The sequence below is a fragment of the Bombina bombina genome, chromosome 8 (genome assembly GCF_027579735.1).
Source record: "Bombina bombina isolate aBomBom1 chromosome 8, aBomBom1.pri, whole genome shotgun sequence".
Taxonomy (NCBI): Eukaryota; Metazoa; Chordata; class Amphibia; order Anura; family Bombinatoridae; genus Bombina; species Bombina bombina.
In genome coordinates, this window is record NC_069506.1 from 203,320,018 (window position 1) to 203,337,984 (window position 17,967).

Genomic DNA, 17,967 nt, shown 5'->3' on the forward strand with positions numbered 1-17,967 from the left:
AAACTCTTAACTACTGACTTTAGAATGCATTACGGATCTTGGAGGTAGAGGGTGTACCGCTCACTTTTTGGCATATGGAAGTCCCATAGAAAAAAGGGTTTACGAAGTTTACGTAAGTCGTTTTGCGGTAAGGCCAAAGAAGTGTGCGGTGCCCCTAAACCTGCAAGACTCGTAATAGCAGCGGTAGTGAAAAAGCAGCGTTAGGACCTGTTAACGCTGCTTTTTCAGCTTAACGCACAACTCGTAATCCAGCCAATGTTTTCTTATTATATATTTGTCTGGAAAACAAAAACTCAATACTTAGACAGAACAATGCAAAATTATCATTGTATTACTTAAAGGGACACTGAAAACAAATTTTTTCTTTTGTGATTCAGATAGAGCATGCAATTTTAAGCAACTTTCAAATTTACTTCTATAATCAATTTATCTTTATTCTCTTGCTATCTTTATTTAAAAAAGAAGGCATCTAAGCTAAGGAGCCAGACAGTTTTTGGTTCAGTACACTGGACAGCACTTGTGTATTGGTGGGTGAATGTATCCACCAATCAGCAAGAACAATGTAAATAAATGGGTAAATCAGCAAGAACAACCCAGGTTTTTCACCAAAAATGGGCCGGCATCTAAACTTACATTCTTGCTTTTCAAATAAAGATACCAAGAGAATGAAGAAAATTGATAATATGAGTAAATTAGAAAGTTGCTTAAAATTGCATGCTCTATCTGAATCACAAAGGAAAAAAAATTGGGTTCAGTGTCCCTTTAACTATCCTGCACCCTACTGAGAGTGTAATTTCTTCTGCTGGCTGTGTTTACTTAGGCTATTCAATAGCTGAGACTCCAGTATACAAACTTTTACTATAGGTGGGGATACCACAAGCTAAATCAGCTATTTTAAATGCCAAAAAAGGGGTAAAGGAGCTACTTGTAAACAATGAAATACACTCCAGCAGGTAAAATGGGTCATTGGGAACAATTTAAAGAGGAGAACATTTTTGGTGAACTGCCCCTTTAATGTATCTGGTGAGCCAAAGACAAGAGGCATATGTGCAGCGAGAGAAACAAAAAAACACTGAGTCCCTTAGTAAATTTAATCCAAAAGTTTATTGGATCTGAGCCGTGAAATACAGAGGAGTGCTCCCTGCTACTGACGTGTTTCGCTGATGCGTACATGCACTTCATCAGAGATATGTGCAGCCACCAATCAGCAGCTAGCTGTCAGTAGTGCATTGCTGCACTGACCCATGTATGTTTTTCAAGAGAACTAATCATATTAGATAAAAGTAAAATGGACAGTTGTTAAAAATTGCACTCTCTGTATAAAAGAAAACAATGTGACTTTCCTGTCCCTTTAAACATTCATGTTTAAGAAAGAGCATGCAGTTTTAATAATTTTCTAATTTATTTCTATTATCAAATGTACTTTGTTCTCTTAGTATTCTTTGTTGACGAACATGCTTCTTAAGATTAAGACTTGTCTCTTCATCCACTTTTTATTAATACATTTAACAAATTACTGTCAATCATATAACATATTTTGGCATGAAAAGGATTCAGTTAAAGGACCATAATACCCAAATGTTTAAACACTTGAAAGTGATGCAGCATAGCTGTAAAAAGCTGACTAGAAAATATCACCTGAACATCTCTATGTAAAAAAGAAAGATATTTTACCTCAAAAGTTCCTCAGTAGCCACATCCCATTGTAAAGGCCTTCTAAGCAGCAAATCAGTATGTCTGTCCCGGGTAGGGTTGCCACTTCGGCCATGTTTTCGTGGACACTTATGAGTTACACATGCTGCAGGGTGTGCAGGGAGGAACATGTATTGTGTTTCTGGATAGCACTATTCATATTCCTCCCTGCACACCCTGCAGCATGTGTAACTTATAAGTGTTCTGTATTTTAAGGGACAGGTGGCAACCCTAGTCCCGGGACAGCCGAAGGGATGAGCCTTGTGCACTCTCATGTTATTTCCCAATTTAGTGTAAGGAAGTTTACAATGAAATCTCATGAGAGTTAAGTGAAATCTCATGAGATCATAGTAAAAGAGTTCATGACCTCAGCACTGCTGATGCTGATTGGCTGCTGTTCATTTATTCATTATTTCTCCTGTTAAGTGTAGTCAGTCCACGGGTCATCCATTACTTATGGGATATTAACTCCTCCCCAACAGGAAGTGCAAGAGGATCACCCAAGCAGAGCTGCTATATAGCTCCTCCCCTCTACGTCACACCCAGTCATTCTCTTGCACCCAACTAATAGATAGGATGTGTGAGAGGACTGTGGTGATTAAACTTAGTTTTTATATCTTCAATCAAAAGTTTGTTATTTTAAACGGCACCGGAGTGTGTTGTTTTCTTCTCAGGCAGAATTTGAAGAAGAATCTACCTGAGTTTTGTGTATGATCTTAGCGGACGTAACTAAGATCCATTTGCTGTTCTCGGCCATTCTGAGGAGTGAGGTAACTTCAGATCAGGGGACAGCGGGCAGGTTCACCTGCAAAGAGGTATGTTGCAGTATATTATTTTCTAAGGAATGGAATTGACTGAGAAAATACTGCTAATACCGATATAATGTAAGTACAGCCTTAAATGCAGTAGTAGCAACTGGTATCAGGCTGATATGTATGTATGTTTACACTTAAGTATTTCTGGGGAATGGCACTTCACTGGGAAAATACTGTATGCATATAACTTTTAGCCTAACTTGCAGTGGGAGCGACTAGCAGCAGGCTTTTAATGACATTTCATAAATTAGATTTTAAACGTTTGCTGGCATGTTAAATCGTTTAATTATCTGAGGTACTTGGTGAAAAATTGTTTTGGGCGTTATTTTCCACATGGCTGTCGTTTGTTTTAAATTAAAACAGTTTACTGAGTCCCTCACTGTTGTATTGTGAGTGGGAGGGGCCTATTTTGGCGCTTTTACTACGCATCAGAAATTCAGTCACAGTCTGCCTTTTTCTCCCTGCATGATCCAGGACGTCTCCACAGAGCTCAGGGGTCTTCAAAACTAGTTTTGAGGGAGGTAATCACTCACATCAGACCTGTGAGACTGTGCTTTGACTGTGATAAAAACGCTTATATTTTCAATTGTTATCCGTTTTTTCTGATATTAAGGGTTAATCATCCATTGCTAATGAGTGCAATCCTTTGCTAAATTTATGCTTTTACTGTGAAAATTTGGTTTCTATAACTAATCTGGTTCATTGTTATTTCAACTGTGACAGTTTTTGTGTGCTTCTTAAAGGCACAGTAACGTTTTGCATATTGCTTGTAAATTTAGTTGAAAAGTATTTCCAAGCTTGCTAGTCTAATTGCTAGTTTGTTTAAACATGTCTGACACAGAGGAATCTCTTTGTGCAATATGTTCAAAAGCCAAGGTGGAGCCCAATAGAAATTTATGTACTAATTGCATTGATGCTACTTTAAATAAAAGTCAATCTGTACATGTTAAGCAACATTCACCAGACAACGAGGGGGAAGTTATGCCGACTAACTTGCCTCACGTGTCAGTACCTGCATCTCCCGCTCAGGAGGTGCGTGATATTGTAACGCCAAGTACATCAGGGCGGCCATTACAAATCACTCTACAAGACATGGCTAATGTTATGACTGAAGTTTTTTCTAAATTGCCAGAACTTAGGGGTAAACGAGATCACTCTGGGATGAGAACAGAGTGCGCTGATAATGCTAGGGCCATGTCTGATACTGCGTCACAATTTGCAGAGCATGAGGACGGAGAGCTTCATTCTGCGGGTGACGGATCTGATCCAAATAAACTGGATTCAGACATTTCAAATTTTAAGTTTAAGCTGGAAAACCTCTGTGTTTTACTAGGGGAGGTGTTAGCGGCTCTGAATGATTGTAACACAGTTGCAATCCCAGAGAAAATGTGTAGGTTGGATAAATATTTTGCGGTACCGACGAGTACTGACGTTTTTCCTATACCTAAGAGACTTACTGATATTGTTACTAAGGAGTGGGATAGACCCGGTGTGCCTTTCTCACCCCCTCCTATATTCAGAAAAATGTTTCCAATAGACGCCACCACACGGGACTTATGGCAAATGGTCCCTAAGGTGGAGGGAGCAGTTTCTACTTTAGCTAAGCGTACCACTATCCCGGTGGAGGATAGCTGTGCCTTTTCAGATCCAATGGATAAAAAGTTAGAGGGTTACCTTAAGAAAATGTTTGTTCAACAAGGTTTTATATTGCAACCCCTTGCATGCATTGCGCCTGTCACGGCTGCGGCAGCATTTTGGTTTGAGTCTCTGGAAGAGACCCTTGACTCAGCGCCATTAGATGAGATTACACACAAGCTTAAAACCCTTAAGCTAGCTAATTCATTTATTTCTGATTCCGTAGTACATTTAACTAAACTTACGGCTAAGAATTCCGGATTCGCCATTCAGGCACGCAGAGCGCTGTGGCTAAAATCCTGGTCAGCTGATGTAACCTCTAAATCTAAATTACTTAACATACCTTTCAAGGGGCAGACTTTATTCGGGCCCGGTTTGAAAGAAATTATCGCTGATATTACGGGGGGTAAAGGCCATGCCCTGCCTCAAGACAGAGCCAAACCTAGGGCTAGACAGTCTAATTTTCGTGCCTTTCGTAACTTCAAGGCAGGAGCAGCATCAACTTCCTCTGCTCCAAAACAGGAAGGAGCTGTTGCTCGCTACAGACAAGGCTGGAAACCTAACCAGACCTGGAACAAGGGCAAGCAGGCCAGAAAACCTGCTGCTGCCCCTAAGACTGCATGAAGTGAGGGCCCCCGATCCGGAAACGGATCTAGTGGGGGGCAGACTCTCTCTCTTTGCCCAGGCTTGGGCAAGAGATGTCCAGGATCCCTGGGCGTTGGAGATCATATCTCAGGGATATCTTCTGGACTTCAAAGCTTCTCCTCCACAAGGGAGATTTCACCTTTCAAGGTTGTCAACAAACCAGATAAAGAAAGAGGCGTTTCTACGCTGTGTACAAGACCTTTTACTAATGGGAGTGATCCACCCAGTTCCGCGGTCGGAACACGGACAAGGGTTTTACTCAAATCTGTTTGTGGTTCCCAAAAAGAGGGAACCTTCAGACCAATATTGGATTTAAAGATCCTAAACAAATTCCTAAGAGTTCCATCGTTCAAAATGGAAACTATTCGGACAATCTTACCCATGATCCAAAGAGGTCAGTACATGACCACAGTGGATTTAAAGGATGCTTACCTTCACATACCGATTCACAAAGAACATTACCGGTATCTAAGGTTTGCCTTTCTAGACAAGCATTACCAGTTTGTAGCTCTTCCCTTCGGGTTGGCTACGGCTCCAAGAATCTTTACAAAGGTTCTGGGCTCTCTTCTGGCGGTACTAAGACCGCGAGGAATTTCGGTAGCTCCGTACCTAAACGACATTCTGATACAAGCGTCAAGCTTCCAAACTGCGAAGTCTCATACAGAGTTAGTACTGGCATTTCTAAGGTCGCATGGGTGGAAAGTGAACGAGGAGAAGAGTTCTCTCTTACCACTCACAAGAGTTCCCTTCTTGGGGACTCTTATAGATTCTGTAGAAATGAAAATTTACCTGACAGAGGACAGGTTAACAAAGCTTCTAAATGCTTGCCGTGTCCTTCATTCCATTCAACACCCGTCAGTGGCTCAATGCATGGAGGTAATCGGCTTAATGGTAGCGGCAATGGACATAGTTCCTTTTGCACGCCTGCATCTCAGACCGCTGCAATTGTGCATGCTAAGTCAGTGGAATGGGGATTACTCAGATTTGTCCCCTACGCTGAATCTGGATCAAGAGACCAGAGATTCTCTTCTATGGTGGCTTTCTCGGCCACATCTGTCCAGGGGGATGCCCTTCAGCAGGCCAGACTGGACAATTGTAACAACAGACGCCAGCCTACTAGGTTGGGGCGCTGTCTGGAATTCCCTGAAGGCTCAGGGATCATGGACTCAAGAGGAGAGTCTCCTTCCAATAAACATTCTGGAATTGAGAGCAGTTCTCAATGCCCTTCTGGCTTGGCCTCAGTTAGCAACTCTGAGGTTCATCAGGTTTCAGTCGGACAACATCACGACTGTGGCTTACATCAACCATCAGGGAGGGACAAGGAGTTCCCTAGCGATGATGGAAGTATCAAAGATAATTCGCTGGGCAGAGTCTCACTCTTGCCACCTGTCAGCGATCCACATCCCAGGAGTGGAGAACTGGGAGGCGGATTTCCTAAGTCGCCAGACTTTTCATCCGGGGGAGTGGGAACTTCATCCGGAGGTCTTTGCCCAGATACTTCGACGTTGGGGCAAACCAGATATGGATCTCATGGCGTCTCGCCAGAACGCCAAGCTTCCTTGTTACGGGTCCAGGTCCAGGGACCCGGGAGCGGTCCTGATAGATGCTTTGACAGCACCTTGGACCTTCAGGATGGCTTATGTGTTTCCACCCTTCCCGATGCTTCCTCGTTTGATTGCCAGGATCAAACAGGAGAAAGCATCGGTGATTCTAATAGCGCCTGCGTGGCCACGCAGGACCTGGTATGCAGATCAAGTGGACATGTCATCCTGTCCACCTTGGTCTCTGCCTCTGAGACAGGACCTTCTAATTCAGGGTCCTTTCAAACATCAAAATCTAATTTCTCTGAAGCTGACTGCATGGAAATTGAACGCTTGATTTTATCAAAGCGTGGATTTTCGGAGTCAGTAATTGATACCCTAATACAGGCTAGGAAACCTGTTACCAGGAAAATTTACCATAAGATATGGCGTAAATACTTACACTGGTGCGAATCCAAGAGTTACTCATGGAGTAAGGTTAGGATTCCTAGGATATTGTCTTTTCTACAAGAAGGTTTAGAAAAGGGTTTATCTGCAAGTTCTTTAAAGGGACAGATCTCAGCTCTGTCCATCCTTTTACACAAACGTCTGTCAGAAGTTCCAGACGTTCAGGCTTTTTGTTAGGCTTTGGCTAGGATTAAGCCTGTGTTTAAGACTGTAGCTCCACCGTGGAGTTTAAACTTAGTTCTTAACGTTTTACAGGGTGTTCCGTTTGAACCCCTTCATTCCATTGATATCAAGCTGTTATCTTGGAAAGTTCTGTTTTTAATGGCTATTTCCTCGGCTCGTAGAGTCTCTGAGTTATCAGCCTTACATTGTGATTCTCCTTATCTGATTTTTCATTCAGATAAGGTAGTTCTGCGTACTAAACCTGGGTTCTTACCTAAGGTAGTCACTAACAAGAATATCAATCAAGAGATTGTTGTTCCATCATTGTGCCCTAACCCTTCTTCAAAGAAGGAACGACTTTTGCACAATCTAGACGTAGTCCGTGCCCTGAAATTTTATTTACAGGCAACTAAAGATTTTCGCCAAACTTCTTCCCTGTTTGTTGTTTATTCTGGACAGAGGAGAGGTCAAAAAGCATCTGCTACCTCTCTATCCTTTTGGCTTCGTAGCATAATACGTTTAGCTTATGAGACTGCTGGACAGCAACCTCCTGAAAGGATTACAGCTCATTCTACTAGAGCTGTGGCTTCCACTTGGGCCTTTAAGAATGAGGCCTCTGTTGAACAGATTTGCAAGGCTGCAACTTGGTCTTCTCTTCATACTTTTTCCAAATTTTACAAATTTGACACTTTTGCTTCTTCGGAGGCTGTTTTTGGGAGAAAGGTTCTTCAGGCAGTGGTTCCTTCCGTATAAAGATCCTGCCTGTCCCTTCCGTCATCCGTGTACTTTAGCTTTGGTATTGGTATCCCATAAGTAATGGATGACCCGTGGACTGACTACACTTAACAGGAGAAAACATAATTTATGCTTACCTGATAAATTCCTTTCTCCTGTAGTGTAGTCAGTCCACGGCCCGCCCTGTTTTTTGTGGCAGGTCTAAATTTTAAATTATACTCCAGTCACCACTGCACCCTATAGTTTCTCCTTTCTCGTTTGGTTTTCGGTCGAATGACTGGGTGTGACGTAGAGGGGAGGAGCTATATAGCAGCTCTGCTTGGGTGATCCTCTTGCACTTCCTGTTGGGGAGGAGTTAATATCCCATAAGTAATGGATGACCCGTGGACTGACTACACTACAGGAGAAAGGAATTTATCAGGTAAGCATAAATTATGTTTTTTTTTTTTACCTGCAGCTGGGCTGCAGCTGAGTATACATTTTTACACAGAACTTACTCTGCTGAGCTGAGGAGATTGTGAGGTAAAATGTCTTCCTTTTTTACATAGAGATGCTCAGGTGATATTTTCCTGTCAGCGTTTTACAGTTATACTGCATCAGTTTCAAGTGATTTAGCATATGAGTATTATGTCCCTTTAAAGCTGTTTTATTTAGATTTTTTTTTTTAAACTAACAGGAAGTGCAGATGTACAGATTTGACTAATTTAAAGCTCAATGACTAATAAGTAAAATTCCAAATTGCTATTAGTGGATAGTGACATGCCCCACAGATAAGAGCAAAAAATATTTTTTTAGCATAGGAACATCATGTTTACAAAAAAAAAGAAGGTAATGCTTATTAAATTGTCCCCTTTTAGATTCAGCAATGAGTGACTTTAATGTTCCTTTAAAGGGGAATTAAACACCAAAATAAATAACTCATTACAATATTTTATTAAGCATAGTAAATTACAGTGTATATCCATTTGTATATACCTGTGTATCCTGTATCTGGGGTCAGTAATGCATCAATAAAAACAAACAGAAGGGGCACCAGGTGGTGTATTGTATCTAATGTATAGAAACTGAAATGAATGAAAACTGTCATACTCAAAAGAAAAGCACATCTTGGTGCTATCAGTGTGTGCTTAAGTTTTATAGTTCTCCACCCAACTGACCCCACAACATTTGGTTGCCCTCAGTGATAGTGAGCATATAACTTCTCTTTGTAATGCACTTCCAAACATAAGCTGCAGCAAAAAAGAAAAACAAAAGGTTTAAAACAGAACTTAAAATGTATTGAATGACTAAAAAATGAATAAGAGCGTGGAATCTTAGCAGTAGAATGTGGCTTCAACTCTCTGGTTAGAATAAGGGGGATTATAATTATCTGCTAATTATAACGTTATATGTATAAGTAGTTACTATATCAAGTAGGATCGTCAGGGGATGTAATGGACTCTTTTTCTTCCTTACAGATTTTATGTCTAATCAGTGTTAGCCACAATGGAGTTAGTGAATGTGAGCTGATAGAACTTATTCCTGGGCTGACATGGCCAATCCTAACCTCCCTGGTTTACCATCTGCACAGGCTGGTGTTACTAAAATACAGCTGTGGTCTGCTCCAGTTTGACCACCTACAGGTGAGTTCTCCATCTTGTCTTTCTCAGTGACATAAAGTAATATGATAAATTACAAAGCACGGGATAAAAGAATAAAAACAAATAAGGATTCATATAACAGAATTACCTCACAGAATGTTAAGGAATAATGGGCCAGATTATGAGTGGAGCGCAAACGTTTGGGCCTGGGTGATAAGGGGTATATTGCGAGGGTTTGCGCTCATCGGGCTTACCGCACGTATTACAAGTTGAAAGTAAATGCGATTGTGTGAGCACAATCGTGATTTAAGCTAGAATGATTGCTGCGACTTCAGAGCTCTGGTTAGCTGTTTCGAGAAACATAAAAATTGCACAAAACCCCAAAAATTAAAAAAAATTATAAACAGTTACTCTCATAATAAAACTGTCTAATAAAAATTATTAAAATAAATATTGCACACAAATGTTATAAAGGCTCAAAGATAGGAGGTCTCAGGTGTTTACATGTTTATATATGTATGTGTGTGTGTATGTGTGCATATATATATATATATATATATATGTGTGTGTGTACATATGTATTCATGTGTGTATATATGTATTTGCAGATATATTTACAAATATAAACACATAAATACATATGTATACATGTATAGACATATATAAGTGCATTGGAGCCTTTTGCCGTTAAGTAGATTAAAACATGTAAAAACATATTTATGCAATACTCATTTTTAATAAAGGCTTTAACTATGTATTTACTGTAAATATTTCACATTCCAATGTTCTGCACATAAGGGAATATGTTCTATGTACTTGTAAATAGATATCCTATATAAATCTGTATATACTGTATCTATACCTATATATAATTATGTGTGTGTGTATATATATATATATATATATATATATATATATATATGCTACCAAAATATCATCAGATATATAGAGAAATATGTATTTATGAATAAATGTAAAGAACATTAGAATAGGAAATATTCATATTTTCATGTCTGGCTAACGCAAATAAGAATATGCAATTAGGTTTGCGCAAGAGTGGGGTGTTAGGCTGATCCCCGCCCCCCCCCACACACACACACATTTTGTCTCCATTAAAGTAAATGTCAATTTTATCATCAAGGAATTTGTATAATGATTTCTAAACTAGTAAATAGTTAAACCGCTAAGTTTTTTTTTGTTAAAAATATATAGTTTATTATTTTTATTACCAAAGTTTAATCCGTTTGCACCTCGACTCCTCCTACTCGCCACTTCCTGTTTCTGTACATGTTGACGTATATGAATTTAAACAGGTAAATGAAATACAGCACCCACCACTCACAGAACATGGAAAAGGCTTACCAAGCCCAGCAGAATCCACAAAGAAAAAGTATTCTCCAGCTGTGATCAATAAAAACGACCTTTATTGTGCATACAGGGTCCAAATAAGCAACGTTTCGGGCTGACACTTAGCCCTTTTTCAAGCTTGAGATATAATGAACATAGCAGTGTTTAAATAGCCATAATGGCACCAAACAATTGTGATTAACACATTAATATTGCCATCTAGTGGTAGAATAAGTGAACAATTCAAATACAAAATGTATCTATACAAAATGTTTCTATGTATCCATTATGATATAATGAATACAACAATACCCCCTAGTGGACTAAAAATATACGTGTGTCCTTTTTCCAAAAATATATATGTGATCATAGTGCAATAAATTATTATACAAAATCATAATTAAATCATTTTAAAATGTATCTATATATGAAAATTATAAAGATTAATTTCCACATATAGCTATTAGTCAAAACAATGAATACTCAGTTTAGAGATAGCTGAAAAATAAAATACAATACAACTTAAGCTCACAGTTTACACATCATGGCAAGTTAAATGTAGATATATTAGTCAGATAAATAGAATTGAAGACAAATTGAATACAATATACAGAATCATAAACATAATCATATGATAAATTATTCACTACCAAAAGGCTGTCCAATTGCATTCTCTATTAAGGCCTTTGGGCCATAAAGTATTCAATTCATTAATCCAAAAGGTCTCTCTTTTATTTAATAAAGCTTCCATATCCCCGCCTCTTCTAGGCATATAGACTTGCTCAATAATCTGAAAGCGGAGCTGACTAATGTTATGCTCCGCTCTCAAAAAATGAGACGAAACTGGGGCATCTTTATCTCCACATCTAATATTTGACTTGTGTTCAGAGATCCTTTCATGTGCCTCCCTGGTCGATTGCCCGATGTATAATAAAGAACATGGGCATTTAATGGCATAAATAATGAATCTCGATCTACAAGTCAAATATTCCTTAATAACATATCTTTTACCTGTATACGGATGGGAGATTCTATCTCCTTTAATCATAGAGTTACAATTGATGCATACTAGACAAGGGAAACATCCTGTGCGTGCCCTGCCTGTAATAGTTTTCTGAACACTTTTGCTACTGCCTACGTCAACCTTAATTAACCGGTCTTTGATGTTCGGACTTCTTTTGTAAGCTGGCATTGGGGGTTCTATAAATGCATTAAAGGGACACTCAGGTTAAATTACATTTTCATGATTCAGATACATCATGTAATTTTAAACAACTTTCCAATTTACTTCCATTAAAAAAAATGTGCACAGTCTTTTATATTTACAATTTTTGAGTCACCAGATCCTACTGAGCATGTGCAAGAATTCACAGGCTATACATATATGCATTTGTGATTGGCTGATTGCTATCACATGGTACAAGGGGAGTGGAAATATACATAACTTTGAAATTTGTTATAAAAAAATCTACTACTTATTTGAAGTACAGACTAAGTGCTATTGCATTGTCTTGTTATCTTGCATTTGTTGATTATGCAAATCTAATGTGTTGACTGGTCCTTTAATATCTGAATGGCATTTCTGTAAAATATGCCAGTATTTACGTATGATCCTTTTTTCTTGGCTGTTTCTAGTATTATATTGGGACACAAAAACCAGTCTGTCTGTCTTAGTGATTTTCTTTACTGGGTTGGACAAAGATTTATTAGACATTAAGATAACATTTTGTTTATCCTTGTGAACAAGTTCAGCAGGGTAACCTCTTAACATGAACTTTCTAGACATTTGTTCAAGGCGTAACTTTTTCAATACCGAATCAGACACATTGTGATCTTCATGTTGACGTATAGACCGTTCCCACCCGCTCTATACGTATGCCTAAGGCGTGCCCCCGTTGACATTTACTACGCGCATGCGTTAGAAACATATCTGTTAAATATGCGCATGGGTTCGAAAGATGATCAACTTACTTTGCGCATGCGTTAACGTTGGATAGTCGATACTTACTAACAAACTATGGTTTTCTACCGGAAGCTCTAAATCAGTGATTTAGAGCATGCGCGTCGTGGATGATATAGAAAAGCGAGAAGGGCATGACGTAGAAAAAAAGGGGTTGAACGCCCCGGGGGGAAAAGTTGATTTGCAAATCAAGGCTGTCAAAATGGAGGGTGGAGGAACTGAGCAACAAAATTACATCGAAAAAACATAATTTATGTAAGAACTTAAAAAAATCTACAGATCCCAAGAAGGGATGGATCTGATAGAGGAGCGCTCTCTCATTGAAAAATGCAAATATAAAAGTGAATTCACAGAATAAAATGTGGAGACCAGAATAAAAATGATGATATGAAATTTGATGATAAACTAAAAAGCAAACAATGAATAAAGAATGAGAACAATATAAAACAATATTAAATCATTTAAAATAGAAAATAAAAAAATAAAAAAAATATAAAATAAAAAATATATGCTGAAGAGATAGCGCTTGATGATAAGAACAATGCAAAGTAAATCCCAAAATGTTCGTAAATAGATGGCTTGTTACCAAGTCAGATGACAAGTAAGTCTGGTAGTAGTGGATGTTTGAAAATCCTTTTAGGCAATAACTGTAATGAAAGCAGGCAGCTCCTCTTGACCCAGTGCAAGGCGATTCTAAAGGAGTAAAACAAAAAGAGGGCGCCACATAGTGTAGTATGACCTTTATGAAACGGTAATATAAGGTGGAAAAAAGGAGGCTTACCAAATGTAGTGGCACTGTACTGTGACCAGTGCTATCAGGCAGACTAGCACTTTTAGCGGCTAGCACACTTATTCCCAGTGGTTAGTATCTGGAGCGAGTTCCGTCAGGTGCGGCGTCTTTGAATTGGAAACCGGACGGCACTAATAGTAGCAAACAGGCTGACAACTTCAGTAGTGTTTAAAAATTGAACGCTTTAATAACAAACAACGTGTTTCTCGACCACAGACTGGTCGTTTCATCAGGTAATTTAAAAAAAGCGGATTTCCAATTCATACTACACTATGTGGCACCCTCTTCTTGTTTTACTCCTTATGTAAGAACTTACCTGATAAATTAATTTCTTTCATATTGGCAAGAGTCCATGAGCTAGTGATGTATGGGATATACAATCCTACCAGGAGGGGCAAAGTTTCCCAAACCTCAAAATGCCTATAAATACACCCCTCACCACACCCACAATTCAGTTTAACGAATAGCCAAGTAGTGGGGTGATAAAAAAAGTAGTAAAAAGTATCAACAAAGGAATTTGGAAATAATTGTGCTTTACACAAAAAATCATATCCACCATAAAAAGGGTGGGCCTCATGGACTCTTGCCAATATGAAAGAAATGAATTTATCAGGTAAGTTCTTACATAAATTATGTTTTCTTTCATGTAATTGGCAAAAGTCCATGAGCTAGTGACGTATGGGATAGCAATACCCAAGATGTGGAACTTCACGCAAGAGTCACTAGAGAGGGAGGGATAAAATAAAAACAGCCATTTCTCTTGTTAAGTGTATGCAGTCCACGGATCATCCATTACTTGTGGGATATTCTCCTTCCCAACAGGAAGTTGCAAGAGGATCACCCACAGCAGAGCTGCTATATAGCTCCTTCCCTCACTGCCATATCCAGTCATTCTCTTGCAACTCTCAACAAAGATGGACGTAGTAAGAGGAGAGTGGTGTATTATAGTTAGTTTTTTAACTTCAATCAAAAGTTTTGTTATTTTTAAATGGTACCGGAGTGTACTGTTTATCTCAGGCAGTATTTAGAAGAAGAATCTGCCTGCATTTTCTATGATCTTAGCAGAAGTAACTAAGATCCATTGCTGTTCTCACATATTCTGAGGAGTGAGGTAACTTCAGAGAGGGAATGGCGTGCAGGTTTTCCTGCAATAAGGTATGTGCAGTTAATATTTTTCTAGGGATAGAATTTGCTAGAAAAATGCTGCTGATACCGGATTAATGTAAGTTAAGCCTTAAATGCAGTGATAGCTACTGGTATCAGGCTTATTAATAGAGATGCATACTCTTATAAAAATGTAATATAAAACGTTTGCTGGCATGTTTAATCGTTTTTATATGTGTTTGGTGACAAAACTTATTGGGGCCTAGTTTTTTCCCACATGGCTGGCTTGATTTTTGCCTAGAAACAGTTTCCTGAAGCTTTCCACTGTTGCAATATGAGTGGGAAGGGCCTATTTTAGTGCTTTTCTGTTGAGCTAAAAATACTGACAGAGACATTCAGCTTCCCTCTGCATGATACAGGACATCTCTGAAGGGCTCAAAAGGCTTCAAAGTCATGTTTGAGGAGGGTAACAATCACAGTAGTCTGTGGCAGTTGTTGTGACTGTGTTTAAAAAAAGTTTTTGTCATTTATTATTCTGTTTTTGTTATTAAGGGGTTAATCATCCATTTGCAAGTGGGTGCAATGCTCTGCTGACTTGTTACATACACTGTAAAAATGTTGTTAGTGTAACTGCCTTTTTTCACTGTTATTTCAAATTTTGTCAAAATCTGTTTCTCTTAAAGGCACAGTAACATTTTTTATATTGCTTGTTAACTTGCTTTAAAGTGTTTTCCAAGCTTGCTAGTCTCATTGCAAGTCTGTACAAACATGTCTGAAACAGAGGATACTTGTTCATTATGTTTAAAAGCCATGGTGGAGCCCCATAGGAGAATCTGTACTAAATGTATTGATTTCACCTTAAACAGTAAAGATCAGTCTTTATCTATAAAAGAATTGTCACCAGAGGGGTCTGTCGAGGGGGAAGTTATGCCGACTAACTCTCCCCACGTGTCGGACCCTTCGCCTCCCGCTCAAGGGACGCACGCTAATATGGTGCCAAGTTCATCAGGGACGCCCATAGAGATTACTTTGCAGGACATGGCTGCAATCATGAATAATACCCTGTCAGAGGTATTATCCAGATTACCTGAATTGAGAGGCAAGCGCTATAGCTCTGGGGTTAGACAAGATACAGAGCGCGTAGATGCTGTAAGAGCCATGTCTGATACTGCGTCACAATATGCAGAACCTGAGGACGGAGAGCTTCAGTCTGTGGGTGACGTCTCTGAATCTGGGAGACCTGATTCAGAGATTTCTAATTTTAAATTTAAGCTTGAGAACCTCCGTGTATTGCTTGGGGAGGTATTAGCTGCTCTGAATGACTGTGACACAATTGCAGTGCCAGAAAAATTGTGTAGGCTGGATAAATACTATGCAGTGCCGGTGAGCACTGATGTTTTTCCAATACCTAAAAGGCTTACAGAAATTATTAGTAAGGAGTGGGATAGGCCCGGTGTGCCCTTTTCCCCACCTCCTATATTTAGAAAAATGTTTCCAATAGATGCCACTACACGGGACTTATGGCAGACTGTCCCTAAGGTGGAGGGAGCAGTTTCTACTTTAGCAAAGCATACCACTATCCCGGTTGAGGACAGTTGTGCTTTTTCAGATCCAATGGATAAAATATTAGAGGGTTACCTTAAGAAAATGTTTATTCAACAAGGTTTTATTTTACAGCCCCTTGCATGCATTGCGCCTGTCACTGCTGCGGCGGCATTCTGGTTTGAGGCCCTGGAAGAGGCCATTCATACAGCTCCATTGACTGAAATTGTTGACAAGCTTAGAACTCTTAAGCTAGCTAACTCATTTGTTTCTGATGCCATTGTTCATTTGACTAAACTAACGGCTAAGAATTCCGGTTTCGCCATCCAGGCGCCTAGGGCGCTATGGCTAAAATCCTGGTCAGCTGATGTGACTTCAAAGTCTAAATTACTCAACATTCCTTTCAAGGGGCAGACCTTATTCGGGCCTGGTTTGAAAGAAATTATTGCTGACATTACTGGAGGTAAGGGTCATACCCTTCCTCAGGACAGGGCCAAATCAAAGGCCAAACAGTCTAATTTTCGTGCCTTTCGAAATTTCAAGGCAGGTGCAGCATCAACTTCCTCTGCTTCAAAACAAGAGGGAACTTTTGCTCAATCCAAGCAGGCCTGGAAACCTAACCAGTCCTGGAACAAGGGCAAGCAGGCCAGAAAGCCTGCTGCTGCCTCTAAGATCTAGTAGGGGGCAGGCTCTCTCTCTTCGCCCAGGCGTGGGCAAGAGATGTTCAGGATCCCTGGGCGTTGGAGATCATATCTCAGGGATATCTTCTGGACTTCAAAGCTTCTCCTCCACAAGGGAGATTTCACCTTTCAAGATTATCTGCAAACCAGATAAAGGAAGAGGCATTCCTAAGCTGCGTACAAGATCTCCTTGTAATGGGAGTGATCCATCCAGTTCCGCGGACGGAACAAGGACAGGGGTTTTATTCAAATCTGTTTGTGGTTCCCAAAAAAAGAGGGAACCTTCAGACCAATTTTGGATTTAAAGATCCTAAACAAATTCCTCAGAGTTCCGTAATTCAAGATGGAAACTATTCGAACCATTTTACCCATGATCCAAGAGGGTCAGTACATGACCACAGTGGACTTAAAGGATGCCTACCTTCACATTCCGATTCACAAGAATCATCATCAGTTCCTGAGGTTTGCCTTTCTAGACAGGCATTACCAATTTGTAGCTCTTCCATTCGGGTTGGCTACAGCCCCAAGAATTTTTACAAAGGTTCTGGGCTCACTTCTGGCGGTCCTAAGACCGCGAGGCATAGCGGTGGCTCCTTACCTGGACGATATCCTGATACAGGCGTCAAGCTTTCAAATTGCCAAATCTCATACAGAGATAGTTCTGGCATTCCTGAGGTCGCATGGGTGGAAAGTGAACGAAGAAAAGAGTTCTCTATCTCCTCTCACGAGGGTTTCCTTCCTAGGGACTCTAATAGATTCTGTAGAAATTAAAATTTACCTGACGCAGTCCAGGTTATCAAAACTTCTAAATGCTTGCCGTGTTCTTCACTCCATTCCGCGCCCCACAGTGGCTCAGTGCATGGAAGTAATCGGCTTAATGGAAGCGGCGATGGACATAGTGCCATTCGCACGCCTGCATCTCAGACCGCTGCAATTATGCATGCTCAGTCAGTGGAATGGGGATTACACAGATTTGTCCCCTCTACTAAATCTGGATCAGGAAATCAGAGATTCTCTTCTCTGGTGGTTATCTCAAGCCCATCTGTCCAAGGGTATGACCTTTCGCAGACCAGATTGGACAATTGTAACAACAGATACCAGCCTTCTAGGTTGGGGTGCAGTCTGGAACTCCCTGAAGGCTCAGGGTTCATGGACTCAGGAGGAGAAACTCCTCCCAATAAATATTCTGGAGTTAGCAATATTCAATGCTCTTCTGGCTTGGCCTCAGCTAGCAACACTGAGGTTCATCAGATTTCAGTCGGACAACATCACGACTGTGACTTACATCAACC

At 39.9% G+C, this 17,967-nt stretch overlaps 1 protein-coding gene across 1 annotated transcript in view; it reads left to right on the plus strand.

Annotated features, from left to right (window-relative positions):
- Window positions 1-17,967, plus strand: part of NPHP3 (nephrocystin 3) — a 184,240-nt gene that overhangs the window by 97,073 nt on the left and 69,200 nt on the right. Inside the window, exon 18 of the mRNA XM_053690853.1 lies at window positions 9,130-9,294. Within this exon, the coding sequence (XP_053546828.1) occupies window positions 9,130-9,294 (165 nt within the window). The remainder of the gene's footprint in view (window positions 1-9,129; window positions 9,295-17,967) is intronic.